A 20,210-nucleotide genomic window follows, 5' to 3' on the forward strand; every position below is an offset into this window, starting at 1 on the left:
CGGTTCTTCCCCACTCAGGGCTCGAACCATCACCATTTGGCACACCAACCATCTATTCTACAGACTGTTTCACAAGGTACATTACACTTACTCTTGGAAAGTACCACAGAACACTCGCTGATCTTCCCGATAGGGACAAAGCAACTCCAAACATCCCGAATTTTAGATAAAATCCTTAAAAACTTCTCAACGTGACTGCCCCTAGTCATCTTGAATGCCTCAGACCGACACACCGTCGGATACTCCGATTGTTCCGCCACAGTCTTGACTCTCAATCTGGAAATAACGCACTATCACGCACCTCGTTTTTGATTCCTCGACCAGTCTCCCAACATAATTCAAATCTCATACTGACACACTACCAGACATCTCAACTGTCACGTAGTAGTCATGACTCTTAGTCTGAAAATAAATGAACTATCACACTCCTCATCTTCGACTCCCCAACCAACGTCCCATCATGAGAATTATCATGATAGTAGAGACCTCACTCCCACACTCGATATCCACCATAGACGATGAGAGCCACCGCCCCAATATACTCCTCTTGATCACCCGACACTGCTGCTAACATATGCCCTACTATACTCAAATAGGGTATATCCTTGTCCTTGACCATCTCAGTCCCCACTGATGAGCCTCTCATACGATAACATTACCTTGCGGCAGACATACTGCCCATATACTCTGGTGAAAGATCGCAACCAATACTACCCCACAGGGTTTACCTTAAAACTCAGAAACTGAAAACTCAATGGCTCTTCTGCTTCTCACAGGAAAAGGAAATAACACAACCCTGGTCATTGAAAGTGACGTCTCCACTATCGGCCGATTGCTCAACTCAGACCGTAACCCTCCATAAGCACCATCTCTACTCATCCTTGAGTCTTGCGACTCCAACTGGCATCTCACCAAAAATCTATCGAAAACTAACTCGATTTCCCTCTCAAGGTATGCTCCCTTGAAACTCGTTCATCATGGACCTCTGGCCCCACACTCTATCACCTCTGATCTTGGTCTAATCAATCACAATGGAATAACTGGTAAAACCAGAAGCACTGACTGCCTCAGACCATGGTACTCGAACCATGTAATCATATCTCAATCTGCTGCGAATCATGGTACCCGAACCATGTTATCTCCTCTCAGTCTGCTACTTAGAACCTCTGGAATTCTCCCTGTTTCGAGTATGGGTCCTCTGCTTTCAGTAGTACGGGCCCATACTACCTGCCACATCTACCCATACTTTCCACACGGATCATCCCAGATTTCCTAAGTAGCTGCTCAACTTTCTCGATCACCAATCCCGTTAAGCCCGATCGCTCCCCAGCGAATACTTTCCTCTATCAGCGTACTCATCTGACTAAGTTCGCTCCATAGGCTCTTCCTAGGTTCTCAGACTCCTCTGCCATCAGCTGTTGAAGAACTCCTTATGATACCAGCCATCCACCACCTGAATATCGTCATATTCACTCAGTAGCTGACTCCCATCATTGAAAGTTCCACAAAGCACGAAGCAAGCAACATTCGGGCATCGAATAATCTCTACTAGCACGTAAAACCACTCTAGGTTACAAACTCTATTTGCTCTACTCACACTCAAAAGGTATCACCAAACTCAAGCAACCCTACCTCTCGCATGTATCTAACTACTCCCTCAACAGACTTCTTCAAAACTCATCTAGGTATCTCTTCTAGATTACTCCTCTACTCCAAGCTCTCTCTAAAAGATTCCTGCTGGATACTCTTACTCCGCACATATTCAAAGCACATCACCGATAACAACAATTCCTAGGCTAAGGCATCACAAATCAGGCAACTCTAGCCCTAATATATGAAGTACCTAGCCTATCATCTAGCATGCATCACTAATATCTCAATAATAACTCATAACACAATAAGTAAGGGTATTTTGGAAATCACCGTTCGGGCTCTGGCTGATTGTACACACTGCTCCTTCTCGTTTTCTCTTAGAAACTCTTACTCGTTATAGAAAAATCTTTTCTTTTTGAAAACTTTTCTCAAATCCTCAGTTTGAGTCCAGATTTACCCGAAGGTGCATCCGAATCCCTCAAACCAAGGCTCTGATACCAACTTGTAACACCGTAAATTATCAAACAAAATTTTTCAATTTAAAAACACATTTATCTTCATTATAAAATCACAAAAGGTCACAATGTTAATTCATCAAATCTCATATCCAAAAACTGTATATATCAAAACTCCAGGATCCTCTCAATACATAGCTATTTCTCCGGGGTGTACAATCAAGCCGGTGCCTTCCCGCGATTCTGAGAAAAACCTGAAACACATAACACATAAACACGGTAAGCACGAAGCTTAGTGAGTTCCCCAAAATACCACATACAACTCTTTAGCCAATCGAGGCTATAACTCTGTATGACCCTCCGGTCAATGTGTCTCAGTGGGACCCTCCAGTCCCACAACTCTGGTGGACCTTCCGGTCCTAACTCTACAAACTCTGAGTAACACACAACATAAATCACAAAGAAATAACGCATGATATCACAATACACAGATAAACACATGAAACAACTCAATCACGTAAAGATATCACTATTGGTAAGTATAGTGAGAAGACTCACCTTGCAAGCAAGCAAGCAAATATCCTCGAACTCGAATCTCGAACTAGCCACCGCCTAACACATAGGGTAAATATCTCTAATTAATACTCTTTTCACGACTTCAATAACCGAAGGCTATTCTTTCTCTTTCTAACTCTTTGAAGCGGATAAAAGAGCATTTTACCCCTCCATGGCCTCTATTACTCATGTTGATCAGAACCCCAAAGTCAACAAAAGTCAAACTCAAGTCAACAGTCCATGTTTGACCTAACTCGTCGAGTGAACTCTTGCAACTCGTTGAGTCCCCTCGTTTCCTCAAAAGTCTCAAGAAAGTCCAGCTCAACTCGTCGAGTTGACCCCAAACTCGTCGAGTTATCGCACAATCAACCCATCGGGACAAACCCTCACCGACTCGTCGAGTCCGGCCATGGACTCGGCGAGTCCCTTCGATCAGATTCGTCATTCAGACGATTTAAGGCAGATCCATCACTCCAAACACTAGATCAACCATCCTAAGGGTCGATTGTTACGTAAAGCTGCAAGCTTTACGTTTAAACATGACATATAAGACTCATAATGCCAATACATGCCCCCACAAGGGCTAGATGCACAAAAGTTAGACTCTAGCTCAATAAAGCTTGGATCTTTGGTCTCTCAAGTCCTTCTACAGTCCAGATCTGAGGTTTCAACCTCATGATATGCTCAAACAATTCATTGCCAAGAATGGATGGGAGAAAACCCTCATAATCTCCCTAAACTAAGGTCTCACAAAGGAAAGGTCAAGATAGGAGCTTTTTACCTTTGCACTGAAGCTCACCACTGAAGAACTCTGGATCTACAACCCCTCTTTGATCAAACACACCAAGCTCTCCAAATCTCCTTCAAAGGATGCACAAAACCACTCAAATTAGCCCCTCACTCACTCTCTAGCTTTAATGGCGATTAGGGTTTGCTCTCAGGGGTGTAGGGTAACTGGTGAGGCGCAAATGGGGGCATAAGTTCCCTTATATAGGCCCCAACCCCGGGAAATTAGGGTTTCTTTGCCCAGCTCCTACTCGGCGAGTCGACTCACTGACTCGTCGAGTCCATTCATTAAAGTCACACGGACAACCCGACTCTACTCGACGAGTTGGACTCACAACTCGCGGAGTCACTTCATGAATCTCAATGTTAAACACACATTAATGCACCCGAAAATCCGGATGTTACAGTTATAAACTGCAAAACAAACGATTGTTAATTACTGTTCATACATGTAACATACCTTAGCTGAGTAATTCAGCAACGATTTGAAACGTTGTGTACAATTCAAGAATCAAGCAGATGAACCAGCAAAAATTAAACAGCAGAAAATGTCAGAGTAATTCATGTATGTAACTAATAATGTGTTGTTTCTTAGATGGACCGATGGATTAACAACAGAAAAATGGTCAGGGTTCATAAACATTTTCACCTTACAACCAAATTAGGGTTCCCACATGATTCAATTAAGTAGACAATGTAAAACATAGAAGAGGAAGATACCAAATAGAGAAAGATGATTGAGTGGAAGAGTGAGACATTAATGTGGGAGCCTTTCCTGTAGAAACCCCTTCGTGTATGCCTCTGGTAAAAAACCCTTCACAAATAAAAAACACTTAAATTAGTAGAAACCTGTTCGTGTATTCCTTTGAACGTCGAACATAGAAAAAAGGAGAAGTAGAGAAAGATGGTTGGTTGGAAGAGAGATGCGGTGAAGATGGCTTCCATGGGTTGCGGTTCCCAACCTCCCCATTCGCCCAAAATCAAAAACCCAATTGGTTAGAGAGAAACATCATTCCATTTATGTAACAATCAAACCTATCAAACCTATGGAAGCACTTATAAACAAATGAAAAAGAGATACCTTGGTTTACGTTCTCTCACATCTCTATAATAAATCAAGGAAGAATCGAGGAAGAAAGTAAGTAGAGACACCGTCGGTGAAGTGTCCAGTGGGGAAGAAGTGAGAAAAGGAAGCATATAAAGGTCCAGAAAATACCTGTAGAGGGTGTTTGGGAAATCTTTTAAAACGACTTTTAGAACTTTTAACTTTTCCAAAATGTTAAAAGTTAAAAAAGATGTTTGGGCATTTTCAAGAAATTCTTTTAAAACAACTTTTTGGCAAGAACAAAAATAAGCTTTCGAAAAGTCATGAATTTGTGACTTTTTGCAACTTTTGAGTTTTTAGCTTTTGAAACGTCTAAAGATGAACCAAACACATTTTAAAACTATCTTTTGTAAAAAGCCAAAAAATCAAAAAGGACTTTTGTCAAAATAACTTTTTAGCATGAAAAGCAATCCCAAACACCCCCGTAATGGCGATGAAGGATTGTGATTGGAGGATAAGGCGGCAGGGATCAAACTCAAAATGTACAAACTGTTTGTGGTGAATTTCTAAAGACCGGAAAATATATTGTGGTTAAAAGTTAAAGCGGGTAAACGTTGTGGTGAAACACTAAAAGGTTCACCAACTTTTTAGAATTGATATATATATATATATATATATATATATATATATATATATATATATATATATATATATATATATATATATATATATATATATAATAGAATCGCTATTAAAAATGGAAAAAATAACTTGCAAACTAATTTTGTCAAAAAAAAACCTAGATCTTGGAATTGTTACAACTTCATTCCTTTCTCTTTAAATTATCACATAACACCCCCACGTTTTCCTAACTAATTTCAAATTGGTTCATTCACTTCGTTGATATCGTTTTATCTCCCCCTATTTAACCAAAAAAGTTGCAGGATTTAGCACACTCCCCTTGCCGCTACTCTGCACACCTTATCTTTTTCTTCTTCCACCAATCCAGCTAACAAAAATGGCAGAGAAGAAACCAGCTTCACCCAGTCCCGCCGACGAAGATTCATCATCCGATACCGAAGAGATATACCCCGAGAAATCAGTCGCAGTCGAAATCCCCAAACAGGTAAACTCTGCTCGACTCAGAATACCTGATAACGATGACGAAGATAACTCCCCTGAAGCAAACTTTAGAAAGTTCAGTCAAGTCCTCGAGTCTGAGGAGTACAAGAAACTGGAAGAGGCAGATGAAGTGAACATCGTCGATAACCTCGAAGAGTTGTACAATTTCCCCCGTGACCCGGAGAACTGGAAAGAAGAGGATTTGCAAGAGTATTGGGCGGATGGTCCGCCTCTTATAATGAAACCTGGGTGGGACCCGAATTTTGTTGATAAGGAGGAAGTTGATTATATTAACGAGGAGATTAGGGAAGGTAGGGATCCGCCAATTGCCCCCTTTTATGTTCCGTATCGGAAATGTTACCCGGTTATACCCGACAATCATTATGATATTCGCAATGCGAAATCGGTTATCGAAGAACTTGATAGGATTGAAGAGTTTTTGGAATGGCATAGCTTCGTTTTTGCCGATGGGAGCACGTAAGTTGCTTTATTTATGTTAATACATTCTGTAATGATTACCTCCATTGTTCTATCATCTTCTCAATCACCCATTCCTAGGGTTTGACTGTTTTTGATCGAGAAATTCATGCAAAAGCAGTTAAGTTTCGATTAATTAGAAAGTAAAACAGTTAATAAGAACCCTAACATACCATTGATGAGCTACGTCTGTTATCTCAAGGTATGAAGGCACTATCTGGGATGATTTGGCCCATGGCAAAGGTGTTTACGAAGCTGAGCAAGGACTGGTCAGGTTCGCTTATGTTGCACATGTTCTTCTTCAAGTTTCTTAACACAATTCCTTTAACCAATTCTTGAAGTCATCACATATCTTGCTGAATCATCACAGATATGAAGGTGAATGGTTGCAAAACAGTCCAGAGGGTCATGGTGTTCTTGAAGTTGACATACCTACTGATGAACCCATCCCAGGTTCAGCGTATGTTTATAATCCCATCTATATTCTTTACATCTCACAATTAAAGTACAAACTCTGATCTTGTGTTCCTATTTTCAGTCTTGAAGCTAAAATGCGTGCTGAAGGACGTATATTTAAAAGAGACTTCATGTCCCCAGAAGACAAGGAATGGCTGGAGCAAGATATTGAAGATTCTTTAAGGCTCTCTAAGGGCCGATATGAAATCCCATTTTATGAAAATGAAGAATGGGTCAGACAATTTGGACAGAAACCGTAAGTTTCACTCTTTTCACATAAAAAAAATTATATATTTATAATTTATAAAATATAACATAGTTTTTTAATGTCAGGGAGAAGGGTCGATACCGTTATGCTGGTCAATGGAAGCATGGCAGAATGCATGGGTGTGGTGTTTTTGAACTCAATGAACGCACCACTTATGTAAGTTATTTACCAAATCACTCAAATCTTTTACAGTTAATGTTTCTGTATTGAAGAATTGGTAACTTTTTACTGCTCTTTATGCAGGGAAGGTTTTACTTTGGAGAGTTTTTGGATGAAGATCATGGTTGTGATGTTGATATTTCAGCGGTAATTTCAAAAACTTCCTGTTCATCACATTCTCTTGAATCTTATTTATATAATTTGATTTTTTTTTTTTTTTTTGTGATCAATCAACTAATATGAAGTTATTTCAGTTGCATTCAGGTATAGCAGAAGTGGCTGCAGCAAAGGCTAGAATGTTTGTTAACAAGCCTGATGGAAGTATGCCTTTTAACTCTTTTTCTTTTATATATATATATATATATATATATATATATTTTCATACATTACTTTTGTTTAAAAATTAATTATTTTTCCATTTCAGTGGTCAGAGAACAACGTGGTCCATATAGTGATCCTCAACATCCCTATTTATATGAAGGAGATGATGTTTGGATGGCACCAGGCTTCATTAATCAGTTTTATGAAGTAAATTCCACTTTTTACATTTTTTTTTATAAAGTTACTACCTTTTTTATAAAATCCTAATCTTTTTCATTTAAAAAAAAAGGTCCCGGATTACTGGAAAGTTTACATGGAAGATGTAGATGAAGAACGCCAAATGTGGATAAACTCGTTCTATAAGGCCCCACTAAGGTTACCAATGCCAGCTGAGCTGGAATATTGGTGGGAAAAAGGTTAATATATTCATAATTTTGTTGTTTGATATTTATTTATTTTATGAAATTATCATTTGATTTACAATTTTACATTATGAACAGATGAGTCTCCTGAGTTTATTCTACTTAACAAGGATCCGACACCTGATCCTGAAGATCCATCAAAGATGGTGTACACTGAAGATCCTGTTATCCTACACACGCCAACAGGGCGTATAATCAACTATGTAGATGATGAAGAACATGGGATTAGATTGTATTGGGAACCAGATGAGGAAGATGTTGACCCAAGTAAGGTTGACTTTTTGCCTCTTGGAGATGAAGAGCTGTTTGAACGTGATGAGAGGAGTTTTCTAGAACGTACACTGACATCATTACAAGATAAATGCAAAATCATGGTTGAAAATTTGGAGAAACAGATTGATGAGAAGAAGAAAGAGAGTGAATTCAAGCTGAAGATAATAGAAACAGATATTGAAATAGCCGAAGCTGAATCTGAATTGAAGGAGATTCTTAAAGAAATGGATAATGAGTTGAAGAGGTTGGAGAAAGAAGAAGAAAAGAAAATGGAAATTGAGTTGGAAGATGAAGATGAAGTGGTTGAAAAAGTTGAAAAGGTTGAACAAGTTGAACAAGTTTCGAAGGTTGAGGCTGATGATGACGTGGACGATGACGGGGATGATGACATGGACGATGAAGATGACGAGGACGATGAAGATGAAAGTACACCTTTTGGGTCTGTTGTTAAAGATCAAGGTTCAATAAAAAGTGATCAAAATGGCAAAAAAGGCGGAAGATCTTCACCTTTTGCTGCAATCTCTCTGCCTTTTGCTTCTTGTGGTGTTGCATCTCTAGTAAGTTTCTTAACTTTTTATTTTATTTTGTTAAATATATCATGTACAATTTTTTATGTTAAACATTTTTATTCCAATTAGGTCACTAAAATAACATTTTTTATACATGCATCAAATTCTAGATTCCACCTCGGGTACAACAATTATTTGCAACATGGAAGGAGTTAAAGATGCAAACAAGAACTTCTTGCCCTTCTTCATCGTTCAGATTTTCTCAGGTTTTGACTGGTCAACGCACCAGAAAAAGTTCAGTTGGATATGAACGAAGGTTTGACCAAGGTTTGACTTTGAGGGCATGTCACAAGGTCAACAACAAGTACAAGTGCATCACAACCACAAGGTCAAATATTGGCAACAGTTTTAATAAAAAAGGTTGTGCACATGTTGAAAGAAACATAATAAAGATTGGTGAGGGAAAAGCACAGAAGAGATTGAGTTGGCCATGTATACATCCGAATGAAGAGCTAAGTATTTTGTCCTTGCACATTCCTGTTTAAATGTTGTTTTACAGATTTACCCTTGGTGCCTTATTTGACACTCATTTTGTTATTTTGTAAGCTTAATTTTATGCCTTAATTATTGGCAGACAGGTGTGGCATTTTTGACAATTTACCTAAGCCAGTTGTATGAGTTTGTTCAAACTTCAAACTCCTTTGGAGAAATCGAAATGTAATAGAGATGAGTTTGTGTGTTGACGATTTACTTTTAGTTTGACACATTCTTAAGATCCATAGGAATAAAGTTTTATACTTAGTTACTTATGAAAGATTTTAAACATTTAAACAAACATATGGACACGAAGCTGACTCCTCTTCTATTATATCTTTCAAGAGACCATAGAATCAAAGGTTTAAGTTTTGATGTAAAAAAAAATCATGTAACAAGATCCAAAATCGATTTTGCAACTGGTTTGATCTTGGTTGGATCCATTTTGGATATGTTTTGTTTTGCATCTTCTCTTAGATATGATTTTCTTCGATCTTCCTTCTCAATATGTGTTCTTAGTGGTATTGGATAAGGGGTGATTTCGACGAGGAAATGAGATTTTCCGGCAAGTAAAAGGCCTACGTCTTAACATGGAAGAGCGGGGTGGGGTATGGTAGTGGGGAGTGGGTGGTGGGTTTCTTATTATTTTAGCTATTAACTAATAATGTAACAATTAGAAAAAGATTAAAAAAACATTAAAGGTAAAATAGTTTTTTTAAACTTGACTCTTCATCAAATTTGAGACAAAATCAAACTATAGAAACTGTGTGAGTTAAAAAAAGTGTGGACTAAGTGTTTAAAGTTTACACTACCCCAAACTTCCTTGTAAAGTAATGCAATTTATACTTACAGGGAAAATAGGAAAAATGATTTACAAGGGTAATATAGTTTTTGATTTGTACATGTTTAGTCCTTATTGTTTTTTGTTTTTTTTGTTTTTTTCTTTTTTTTTTTGGTTTTTTCTTTTTTTTTTAATTGTAAAATAAGCCTTTGAACTTTTTGTTTTTGTACACAACCTTTCCTTATAACCGATTACTGTAGGTTAAGTTTTCAGTTTGTACACATTTAGTCATTAATATTTTTATTTATTTATTTGCAAAATAAGTCCTTATTGTTTTTATATACATTCAGTTCTTATGATAAGCTTTTCAGGTTTTGCTCACATGACATCCTATTTGAAACAATCATTAATGAAGTGTTCTCACACATGGATCGAATGTGAAGTGGAATAATGTGTTTTACGATTCGAGGTGCTTGAGACATACACGTGTCCTTAGTCATCGCAATAGTATTCGAATCGTTCTAGGGTTTCAGTATTTTGTGATTCAAGGTGGTTGAGAAATGAAACCACATCTTTAATAGTTTCAAGCTCATCTTCAAAATTCAAGGTTACATTGAAAAGAACAAAAAACCTATTTGCTGAAAAATGGTCAAACTGAAGCTTAAAACATCTTCTTCTTAGAGAAAACTAGGACACCAACATTATTTGACCGATATGTGAATTAAGTTACTGATATAAGTGAGGGATAAACCACGTATAAGAACACCTTATTAATGATTGTCCCACGTAGGATGCCATATGAGCAAAACCTAAAAATACATTATCATAAGGACTGAATGTGTACAAAAACAATAAGAAATTATTTTTCAACAAAAAATTTTAATGACTAAATGCGTACAAAATGAGAACTTAACATGGAGTAGTCGATCATAACCTGGATTAGCCGGTCATAAGGACTGAATGTGTACAAGACAACAAGTTAAATGAATTATTTTACAAGAAAAAAACATTAAGGACTAAACGTGTACAAAACAAAAAATATGTTACCCTATGAAGTCATTTTCCCTACTTATATATTATTTAGAAACTCTTTATGAAGAGAAGAATTTTCTTCTTTTAGAGTTTCCTCACAAAAGTTTTACATTTTAGTATATTTAGTCACTACAACTATAGTTTTACATTTTGATAGATTTAGTCCCTGCAAAACCTTTTGGTATATTTAGTCCCTATAACAAAAGTTTTGTATTTTGGAAAACTTAATCCCTGTAATTTTTTAATTTATAGAAAAGGTCTATGTAAATTGTTATTTATTTATTTATTGTTATTGTTATTGTTTTTGTATTGTTTTGTTTTTATTTTTATTTTTTTTACAAAAACAGTCCATATGTCTAAGATTTTTGTTTTTTTGTAGGTTTGAACCTTGTGTAGAAAATTAATTACAAAAATTGTCTCCGTAATTTACATAAAATATCATTGAGTGTTTTTTTTTTTTTTGTTTTTTTTTTATTTTTATAAATACAGAAACAGTCCATGGCTTTTGCCATATGACTTTTGTGTATTTGCATCCGAACAAATGAACGAACACGAACATATAAACATATGATATTTCTTGTTCATGTTCAATCGTTTACCAAATTACATTGTTCATATTCGTTTATTTAAGTTTGTGAACATGCTAAACAAACATAAATGAACAAAGATAAACAAACATAACTTAACATATATGAACATATAATATAGTAATGTAATCAAACACAATTAAACATGTACGAACATAAAAGGAACTTATATGAACGAACATAAACGAACATCATACACAAACATTCACGAACATAATTGAACAAACAAGACCATTGTTCATGTTCGTTCGTTTTATTAAACGAACGAAAATTTGTGTTCATATTCGTTCATTTATTAAATAAACAAACGTAAACGAACTTCCCGCTGAACGGTTCACGAACAACTTGTTGACGTTCGGTTCATTTACAACCCTATATGTAAGTAAAGGATTAAGTATTAAAGACAAGGGAAATTGAGTAATCTAACCCTTATAAATGATATTTTTGACAAAAATGACCCAATTATTTGTTTGGGTAAAGTAACAAAGAGGTCTTCAGAATTCCGGAGTACGATTCGACCATGGTCCCGAAATACATTTTACTTTTTTTTTTTTTTTTTTTTTTTTTTTTTTTTTTTGCGTGTAACATGTGGTTTTTCTTTTAGTATAAGTTTTGGTTTTATATAATGTATACGTTTTACTTTTATAAAATGTATAACTTTTGGTTTTATAAAATATAAAATGCAATTAAAATCAACAAACAACTAATAAATACATAAACTCAATAAAGGGATGTGTTTGTAGGTCATATTACATATACGATGTTCAAATTATCTTTGTCCTTGTACCCCTAAAAAATTTCTGATAGTCGTTTTTGATAACGCATAGCCCATAGACCGGTTTTACTCTCTATAGAAATCGATTTCCTGGTGATCAATGCCTCCAGGAACCAACACAAAAACACCCCACAATCCCCTCTGCTGTCAATATGTTGTGGTACGTCTGGGCATTTTCTAGGGTCATATTGAAACTCTCAAGTGGGATTGAATCAGTTGGTTCGGTACCCCAGTAGTTGACTCCCACTAGCAGTTTATGGATGTGGACTCTCATACCTATAAACCAATCCTCATTTTTCGAACAGTAGTCGCCCTTCCAATGACTATCGTATATAGTTATTTGAATGTATTCAATCTAAAGCACCCAAAAACCAATGAGCTTGTGGTATATTTGTAACATCCCAAAAATATGATCCAAAAATTTCATTTTCATTCAAGTGAAAACAGTATTTCAATCATAGTTCATACAACCCAAATAAAATAAGTATGTCAAATATCAGGAAAATTAGAGTGTGTCCCATAAACAGAATCCATATGGTGTGTGAAATGCAGTCATCCCGAGCTCTTCCCCTTACCACTGGAAGTATCTAAAACATAAACTGAAAACCGTAAGCACAAAACTTAGTGAGTTCCCCAAACTACCCCATACCATACATAATAAATCATACACTGGGCCCCCGCCCGACATCGAGCCCCGCTCAGTATACAGATCTGTTACTTTCATGCCTCGCCTGTCACTGGGCCTCGCCTGTTATACACATACAATCGATATCACATAATCATGCTAACACATATAATGATCATAACACTACCATATGTTCCAATCCTCAGGCTTCACCTGGCATCGAGCCCCGTCCGGTATACATAGCAGCACATAATACATGCAAGGTCGTGAGAACATTCGGCCTCACGTCGTGACCAACCCTTGGTCACTTCATGAGAACTCACTCAGCCTGATTCCCCTCAACTCGCTCTAACTCAGACAACTCGGTCATGGATAACCCACTCAGCACACATCACGACGTGAACCCTTCTTGGTTACGACGTGAGCTTAACAAAACAACTCAGACACGAGATCCTTCCTCGGTCACGTCGTAACACCCTCAGTGTCACGTCGTGACTTCAGTTTGAAACATCAACTTAATGAGTTGAGTCCTTAATCCATTAAGTCTCCAACCCTAACTTTTCCAGAAGCTTAAGGGGGCTCCAAAGGTCCATACAAATGATTACTTTGTGGACATGTATGCTCCAAGCATGTCCTCAATCCATTCTAGGTCAAAAGTGAAAAGATGACACCAAAACTTACATGCATGGATCCAATACTCAACCAACTTCTAGATCTGAACCTTATAATACTCAAGGGACCTTTATAATCCCTAAAGTTGCTAACTTTATGGACCCCTTCCATTCAAGCTTACTCAAACATGAAGAAAATGGGACAAAAACCTAGATCTAACAACATAAGGCAGTAAAGTTTGGATCTTAGACACTTACAAAGGTCTATAATTAGTACAAGATGATGTTGATGAGATTTCCTTGCTAGATCCACTACTAGAACACCTTCTTCTCCTTCTTCTCCTTCAAGCTACCAAGTGCACCAAAATGCCAAGATTCACCAAGAGAGATTAGGGTTAGGGTTTTCTGAGGTTTGAGGGTAATGGAGGCTGATCATAAACCCCAAATTCGAGATAATGGGGTTTAAATACGAAGAAAACCCTAAAAGATCATGGGCTTGTGCTACAACCTTCCTCACGTCGTAACCATCTATGTGTCACGTCGTGAGCTTTGTCCCGATACGCGTTCTTCGCTTTTGGCTTGTCACGTCGTGACCAACTTAAGGTCACGTTGTGACATTCAGTTTTCCCCCAAAACCAAGCTTTTGACTCCTAAAAGCTCCACATTGATCCATCCTGAAAACCGGGTGTTACATATTAAATTTTAGTGTACCATTTTTTTAGTAGATCTTAATATATTATTTTGTTGCTAATCATATATTTGTTAATGGACAAGCCCAAAACCGAAACCAAAAACCTGAAACTACAAAAATCAAACCAAAAACGGCCAAAACTGAACTGAAAAAGCAAATGTATAGACCGCAAGACCAATTAAAAAAAAACAAAACTGGTCCTAAAAAGACCGGCCCGAGACCGGTCCAAGAAAATACCAGATCGTTCCAAGATTGGTCCAAAACTGCCAAAATATATAGGTCTATTATAAACTTCATAAAACACAGGGCGTGTTCGGCACGCAGCTTTTGAGAGCTTCTGGCTTCTAGCTTTTGAAAAAACACTAGTAAAAAAGAAAAAGTATCGTTCGGCGATAGGAGCGTTTAACTTTTCGCTTACACAAAACGCTCCAAAATCAAAAGCTACATGGAGTAGCTGTCAACAAAACGCTCCAAAATCAAAAGCTACTAGCTACCCGCTAGTTTTGCCGAATACGCCGATAAAACACGGACAAAATATTACTAAAATCTCAAGGTAAGAAGCTAGGAGGGTAGATACAAACATTGTTAATTCCCTTCACGTGATACTATGCTTACCATAAAGAATCTCCGAACAGCAAATGAACATCGAACAAATAAGTATAAATATGCATACTAAGCAGTAAACAATAAAGTATAAAATAACAAGCCTGCATGTTCTAATGTGCAGAAAATATAATAAAATAGAAAATAAATGAAAGATAAATATGCATGCACGAAAAGAATGTGGTCACACAGAATAAAAATAAAACTCAAAATATAATTAAGGTCTAGAAATAATTAAAAAAGAAGAGTCTGGAAAAAACATGGATGGGGCTGATGAAGGGGACATACGCAACAGCCGACATGCAGCGCACCACTATCACCCAGAAGACGCCAGACGGTTTCCATTCCCCTTTAGTCTTTTGGTTTTCTCCATCGCCAAGTGTCACTCACTAGTCCCACTCAGCAAATCGCCTTTTGACTCGTGTATTTCTGCTGATGTGCTTTGACTTCGTTAGCTTTTTTTCTTAATTAACTTTTTTTTCGATATTAAATAAATAAAAGAATTCTTTGAGATATATAATTATTTAATAATTAGCTTTCTGCAAAGTCGATTTGACTATTTGAGTATCAAAAACTTGTTCCGAATGTCGTATTTGCTGGTGTCATAAGGTGACTTGTCACATAATTATACACGTCCACAAAGTGTAGTATGTTTATTATGTTTACCATTTACATCATGTTATTTATATATTCAAAGCATTGTTTGTAGATTAAATTTTAATGTGTATGTAAAGTTACGTATAAAATGTGTTCAAGCATATGTATATCATGAAAATCATGAATCTCATTAGGTCCTAAGTTGATGTACATTTGTATATGCATGTATTTCATGAAGATAACATGGCAGTATATTGTCTTTTCATCATCTATACTTTGTTTTAACGTTTAAGCTGTTTTGATTTTTTCCAATCTTAAACCTTAAACGTATCTTTTTACTCATATATACTCTTATATTTATATATAAGCGTCAATCTTAAACCTATTATTATATATTTTATGTATGGAATTGTGTAATAATTTAAGAAAAGTACTCTTTAAATGCATTATTATGGATATGTTATGGATGATTTATGACATATTTAGACTGCATTTTAAAGATAAGATGAATGTTTTTATAGCAAGTCATGTTTCCCTAATTTTGGGTGTGAGAGGTTGATATCAATGCAAGCCGTTTAAGTGAATTAGGTAGAAAAACCGAATCTAAAACCAAAATGTGAAAGATTTGGTCATGACCTATATAGCAAGGCGGGCGATGAACAACACAACCACTTGCATGTCGAAGAGTTATGAGTACGGATTTATAAAAATCAAGTTTGTTTAGGAACGTAAAACTAGTGATGATCAGTAAAAAATGAAATTGAGATTTTGTATATATTGTTTCAAAATGAGTATGAGATTTAGCGTACGTGTGAATTGAGTGAAGTACTTCATGGTTGTTCAGGGGCAATGTAGAGGGAAACAATTCAAATAGAACCACAAAAGAATTATGAAACTTGACAATTGATCATTCACAGTTTAATATTTTCTTTTTAATTTTTAATGTTTAACAATTTTTATCATATATCCAAATATATAATCAAAAATATAAAATTAAGTTTTATTTTTAATAATAATAGACCAATACCGATAAAGTTTAATATAAAAAAGTATGTTACAAAATTCAGCAGTATTAAAATGTGAATTCTAATATAATGTAATTTTTTTTGTTTGATATTGATTTGTAGTTGTAGGAAATAAAAAAGTGTTAACTTTGATATGTTTATAAATAATAAACAAATGTTAAAAAATAATAAAAATCATATTAAATTATGAATGGTCGGTTCTCTCTTGTTTCTATTTAAAATTTTCACTAATGTATAGTATAACATACTGTTTTTTTAACAAAACACAAGTGTTTGAGATGCTCCAAAATATTATTAAAATAAATGTATTTTGAGAACAAAAACGCTCAAATATCTTAAATTCTAAAATACATTTTTAAGATAATAATGTTTATAAAATTGGTCTCCATTTAACAATATTAACCATATATTTAAAGTGTAAAGAAAATGAAAAAAAAATCAAAATTTATTTATATAAATAACATTTAATAATAATTTAACATTGTATAAATATGATTAAGATAAGCTCATGTTTCTTATTAAAAGTAGGACTGTCAAACATGTATAATTATAACCAACATTATATAAATGGAAGCAATTTTTGTTTTTTGATAGAATTCTTGTATAAAATTTGATAATACATACTTTTCTCCGAGTTTATAATGAATCATTATGTAATACTGTGAATAAGTTGGGCCTTCTAAGTTTTGTAATGGATAATTTAAAGAAAAAACATAAATTCAACTATTTTCTTAATATTTTCGAAAACATAACAAATGAAAGCGAAAATCAACAAATAATTATTTGTTTATCAGTGTGCTTACAGTTGAATGAATTATTCATTACGAAATTGGTCACAAATAAGTCATTTTTCTTTCGTCGTTTTTACTCCGATTTTTTTTTTCTAAAATACATTTCAATATAAAACTCTTTTTTGTCTAGTTTAATGCTGTAAAAGTAGTTTTATGAAACTTTTTAATGTTGTAAAAGTAGTTTCTTTAAGATTCCTATCACAAAAAACGTTTTCTATAAAAATAAAAATGAATAAAAAATAATAAGAATTACGTTCTAAAAAAAGTACAAAATTTTCGCAAAAATATATTGATTGATTGTAAATTACCGATAATAAATACGGCGCGAACTGTCGATAGCAAGTTATCAAACATTCCACATTGAACTAAAAAGTGTAATCATTGTCTACATCTACCGGAAATAACCGGTAACCAACCTTCCTCCACTTGAACGTAAACTTGTCGATGCCTTCTCGGAACAAACCTCCTTATCCCCCGCCATCTTAATATAAACGCACGTCTCCACGTTCTTTCAAACTCATCACTTCCTCCATTTTCTCTCATCACTTACCATTCTTCCGATTCCTTGTTATGAACTACAAACCTTTGACCTCGCCTATCGCCGCCCCTCACCTCCGGTGACCGACACAAAGACGTTGATCAGAAATTGGTGGTTTGTTCTTTACTTATAGAAGCATTTGCCAAGCGATTGATTATGTTGACGAAGAAGAATAGCCGGAAAAACCAAGAAAAGAACAACAAGGGGAGATTAACGGAGAAAGCTATGTCGTTTCACGGTCAGTCTGGTGAAGAAATGGTAGGAAAGCTATGGAGGCCGAGAACGGTGCCGGATTTGATTTCCGGGACCGGTAGGGTTGCTCCGCCGGTAGAGATGGTGCGTCCGAAGCTGACGAAGCTACTGCTTAATGTGACGGTACAGAGAAGCTTAGGTCCATTGCACGTTCTGATTTCGCCGGAGTCAACCGTCAATGACCTTGTCGCCGCCGCTCTACGGCAATATGCTAAAGAAGGAAGACGACCGATCTTACTGTCACTTGATCCTTCTGGTTTCGGCCTCCATTACTCTCAATTTAGCTTAGAAAGTAAGCTAATTGAATTCTCTTTCATTGATTCACCTAATTACGCATCGATTGCTTTTACTTCATATAAGTGATTGTTGATGCTTTCAAGTGATTGATTTCTAACAAATTGATGATCGACAGGTTTGGATCCAGATGAAAAGTTAATCGAGTTGGGTTCAAGGAATTTCTTTCTCTGCCCTAAACAACCTGCCGCCGCCGCCGGAAACGGTGATGACGATGGTAGACTCCGATTTGACTATGCGACATCTTCCACTTGCTCGACTGAAGCAGATAAATTAGTAGCGAAAAGTGGTGTAGGTTGGCTTCGATTCATGAACTTCTTGCAGTAAATAATAGTCTTATATATAGATTCTCAGTCGTTTCTACTATTTTTGTTTTAGGGTTGATTAGCACGACCATTTCAAGTTCTCATGAAGATAAGAATGTTGATGTTAGGCTTGTAATTGTTGTATAGTAGTGGAGTAATTTCATTTTATTTATATATAAGTTGTATTATAGTTATGTGCTTAAATTATTTTTAATTCACCTCGTTTTCTCATTTTGGAATATTTAGGGGCTGTTTGTTTACTAGTGGCTGCTGACAGTTGCTAGATTCCTCAATTTGATTACTACCATTTCAAGTTGAATCTATTCTCAATCTTTCGTAAATATCAACGTTATTGTCATTTGCTGACAAGTGGCGATCATTAAAAGATGCATTAAAATATTGATTTTAGCATTTTGATTATGTTTTTATGCCTTTTAAGGCTGGTCGGAGTGGTGCCACATTTGTCATGAACCACATAAACGTCACGTCAGATTTGCCACATTTCTTTAAAGTTTTGCCATTTACATGTCATGGGTTGCCAAACTTGTCATGCTATTTGCCAAAACTCAACAAGCCATAAATCTTTGTTAGTTTCAACACGGTAAGCCTCAAGAGCATTCCGTAGCAAAATATTTTCATTTTCATCATTTCCAGTTTCATGGGTCACTCTACAAAACACATTGTTAAATTGAGTTGTAAGTGCGTTTGCGTGCTTCCATTTAGAGTAGATTTCTTCTTTACCTCGAGGGACCGGGGCTTTGCGGTTGTATTTTTCGGTGACTATCATTCAAAAGGTCGTAGTATGGAGGTTAATGTGGATTGGGTCTTCTATAACATCAAGCTATGAACAAGCTAGCAACATCTCTTCTTCAGGGGACCAAAAACGAGTCACACGAGCCATTAACGATGATGTTTTGAAGAAGATGGAAAAAAAGAAAGTTAGGAGAATTTAATTAAGAAGATTTGAATGGGGTGAAGAATGAATAAGGATGATGGTACTTATAGTTTAAGATTGAAGGTTTAAAATTTGAAACTAAAAAAAAAAAAACGATTATATTTTTGAAATTGGGTTTTTTTTATTTAAAAAAGAAGGTATTTTTGAAAAAAAAAGGAATTTGAGTTAATGGGTAAAAAAATCACTTTCTCTCTTATCGGTAAAAGCTCACCGAGTTGCCAAGCCGAGCTTGGCATGCTGATGCCTCGGCCCGGTGTTCGCCGAGGTTGCCGAGACCACTCAGATGCGCCTTTCCCTGTGATACCAGAAAACCTGAAATAATATTAACTTAAACCCTAAGCACAAAGCTTAGTGAGTTCCCCGAGATACCACATCAAAGAAAATTGGGCCCCGTCCTGAATAATGTGTCCCGCCCTGAGGAATGGACCCCGTCCTGAATAATGGTCCCCACCCTGAGTAATGAACCCCGTCTTGAATAATGGGTCCTGCCCTGAATAATGAACCATGTCCTTAATAATGGGCCCCGCCCAACAAATCATATCAACAGGCCCTGCCCAACAAGCACATAATTGGGCCCCGCCCAACAAACATATAAACATACTAGCAAGAGTCACAAAGACAACAATAATACATTGGCACCCCGTGTCCTACATAGTATAGTGAGAAATGTCACCTGATCAAAGAGACTAAACCTTAGTCTTTAGCTCCAAACCCATCAATTTGACCAAAAGTCAAACTGGTCAAGAAGTCAACTATCAATGGTCGATGTCAAC

General features: G+C 36.0%; 2 protein-coding genes across 3 annotated transcripts; both read left to right on the top strand.

Annotated features, from left to right (window-relative positions):
* The first annotated feature begins 5,348 nt into the window (after window positions 1–5,348).
* On the top strand, window positions 5,349–9,191 carry EMB1211 (MORN (Membrane Occupation and Recognition Nexus) repeat-containing protein). The gene is made up of 11 exons (XM_079079964.1): window positions 5,349–6,033; window positions 6,236–6,307; window positions 6,404–6,493; window positions 6,572–6,745; window positions 6,823–6,913; window positions 7,001–7,063; window positions 7,171–7,237; window positions 7,341–7,444; window positions 7,527–7,653; window positions 7,738–8,489; window positions 8,612–9,191. Exons 1-11 carry the CDS (start codon window positions 5,453–5,455, stop codon window positions 8,984–8,986), a joined length of 2,496 nt encoding a protein of 831 aa, XP_078936090.1. The 5' UTR covers window positions 5,349–5,452; the 3' UTR covers window positions 8,987–9,191.
* An 8,382-nt stretch (window positions 9,192–17,573) lies between these two features.
* LOC145160683 (uncharacterized) lies at window positions 17,574–18,700 on the top strand. 2 transcript variants are annotated; one of them, XM_079079965.1, is made up of 3 exons: window positions 17,574–18,175; window positions 18,296–18,472; window positions 18,556–18,700. In XM_079079965.1, exons 1-3 carry the CDS (start codon window positions 17,788–17,790, stop codon window positions 18,627–18,629), a joined length of 639 nt encoding a protein of 212 aa, XP_078936091.1. In that variant the 5' UTR covers window positions 17,574–17,787; the 3' UTR covers window positions 18,630–18,700. The 2 variants fall into 2 exon arrangements, with proteins under 2 accessions (XP_078936091.1, XP_078936092.1); XM_079079966.1 differs by having other exon boundaries at window positions 17,578–18,175; window positions 18,296–18,700.
* Window positions 18,701–20,210: the final 1,510 nt, after the last annotated feature.

Source organism: Lactuca virosa, chromosome 2, assembly GCF_052849685.1.
Source record: "Lactuca virosa cultivar CGN04683 chromosome 2, Lactuca_virosa_CGN04683_v6, whole genome shotgun sequence".
Taxonomy (NCBI): domain Eukaryota; kingdom Viridiplantae; phylum Streptophyta; class Magnoliopsida; order Asterales; family Asteraceae; genus Lactuca; species Lactuca virosa.

Bases quoted from the DNA above. Each gene is read 5' to 3' on its own strand.
- EMB1211 (XM_079079964.1), top strand. From the start codon at position 5,453: ATGGCAGAGAAGAAACCAGCTTCACCCAGTCCCGCCGACGAAGATTCA. The intron at 6,308-6,403 runs GTTCGCTTATGT...GAATCATCACAG, and splicing joins GCTGAGCAAGGACTGGTCAG to ATATGAAGGTGAATGGTTGC. The intron at 6,746-6,822 runs GTAAGTTTCACT...TTTTAATGTCAG, and splicing joins AGACAATTTGGACAGAAACC to GGAGAAGGGTCGATACCGTT.
- LOC145160683 (XM_079079965.1), top strand. From the start codon at position 17,788: ATGTTGACGAAGAAGAATAGCCGGAAAAACCAAGAAAAGAACAACAAG. The intron at 18,176-18,295 runs GTAAGCTAATTG...GATGATCGACAG, and splicing joins CTCTCAATTTAGCTTAGAAA to GTTTGGATCCAGATGAAAAG. The intron at 18,473-18,555 runs GTTGGCTTCGAT...TTTTTGTTTTAG, and splicing joins AGTAGCGAAAAGTGGTGTAG to GGTTGATTAGCACGACCATT.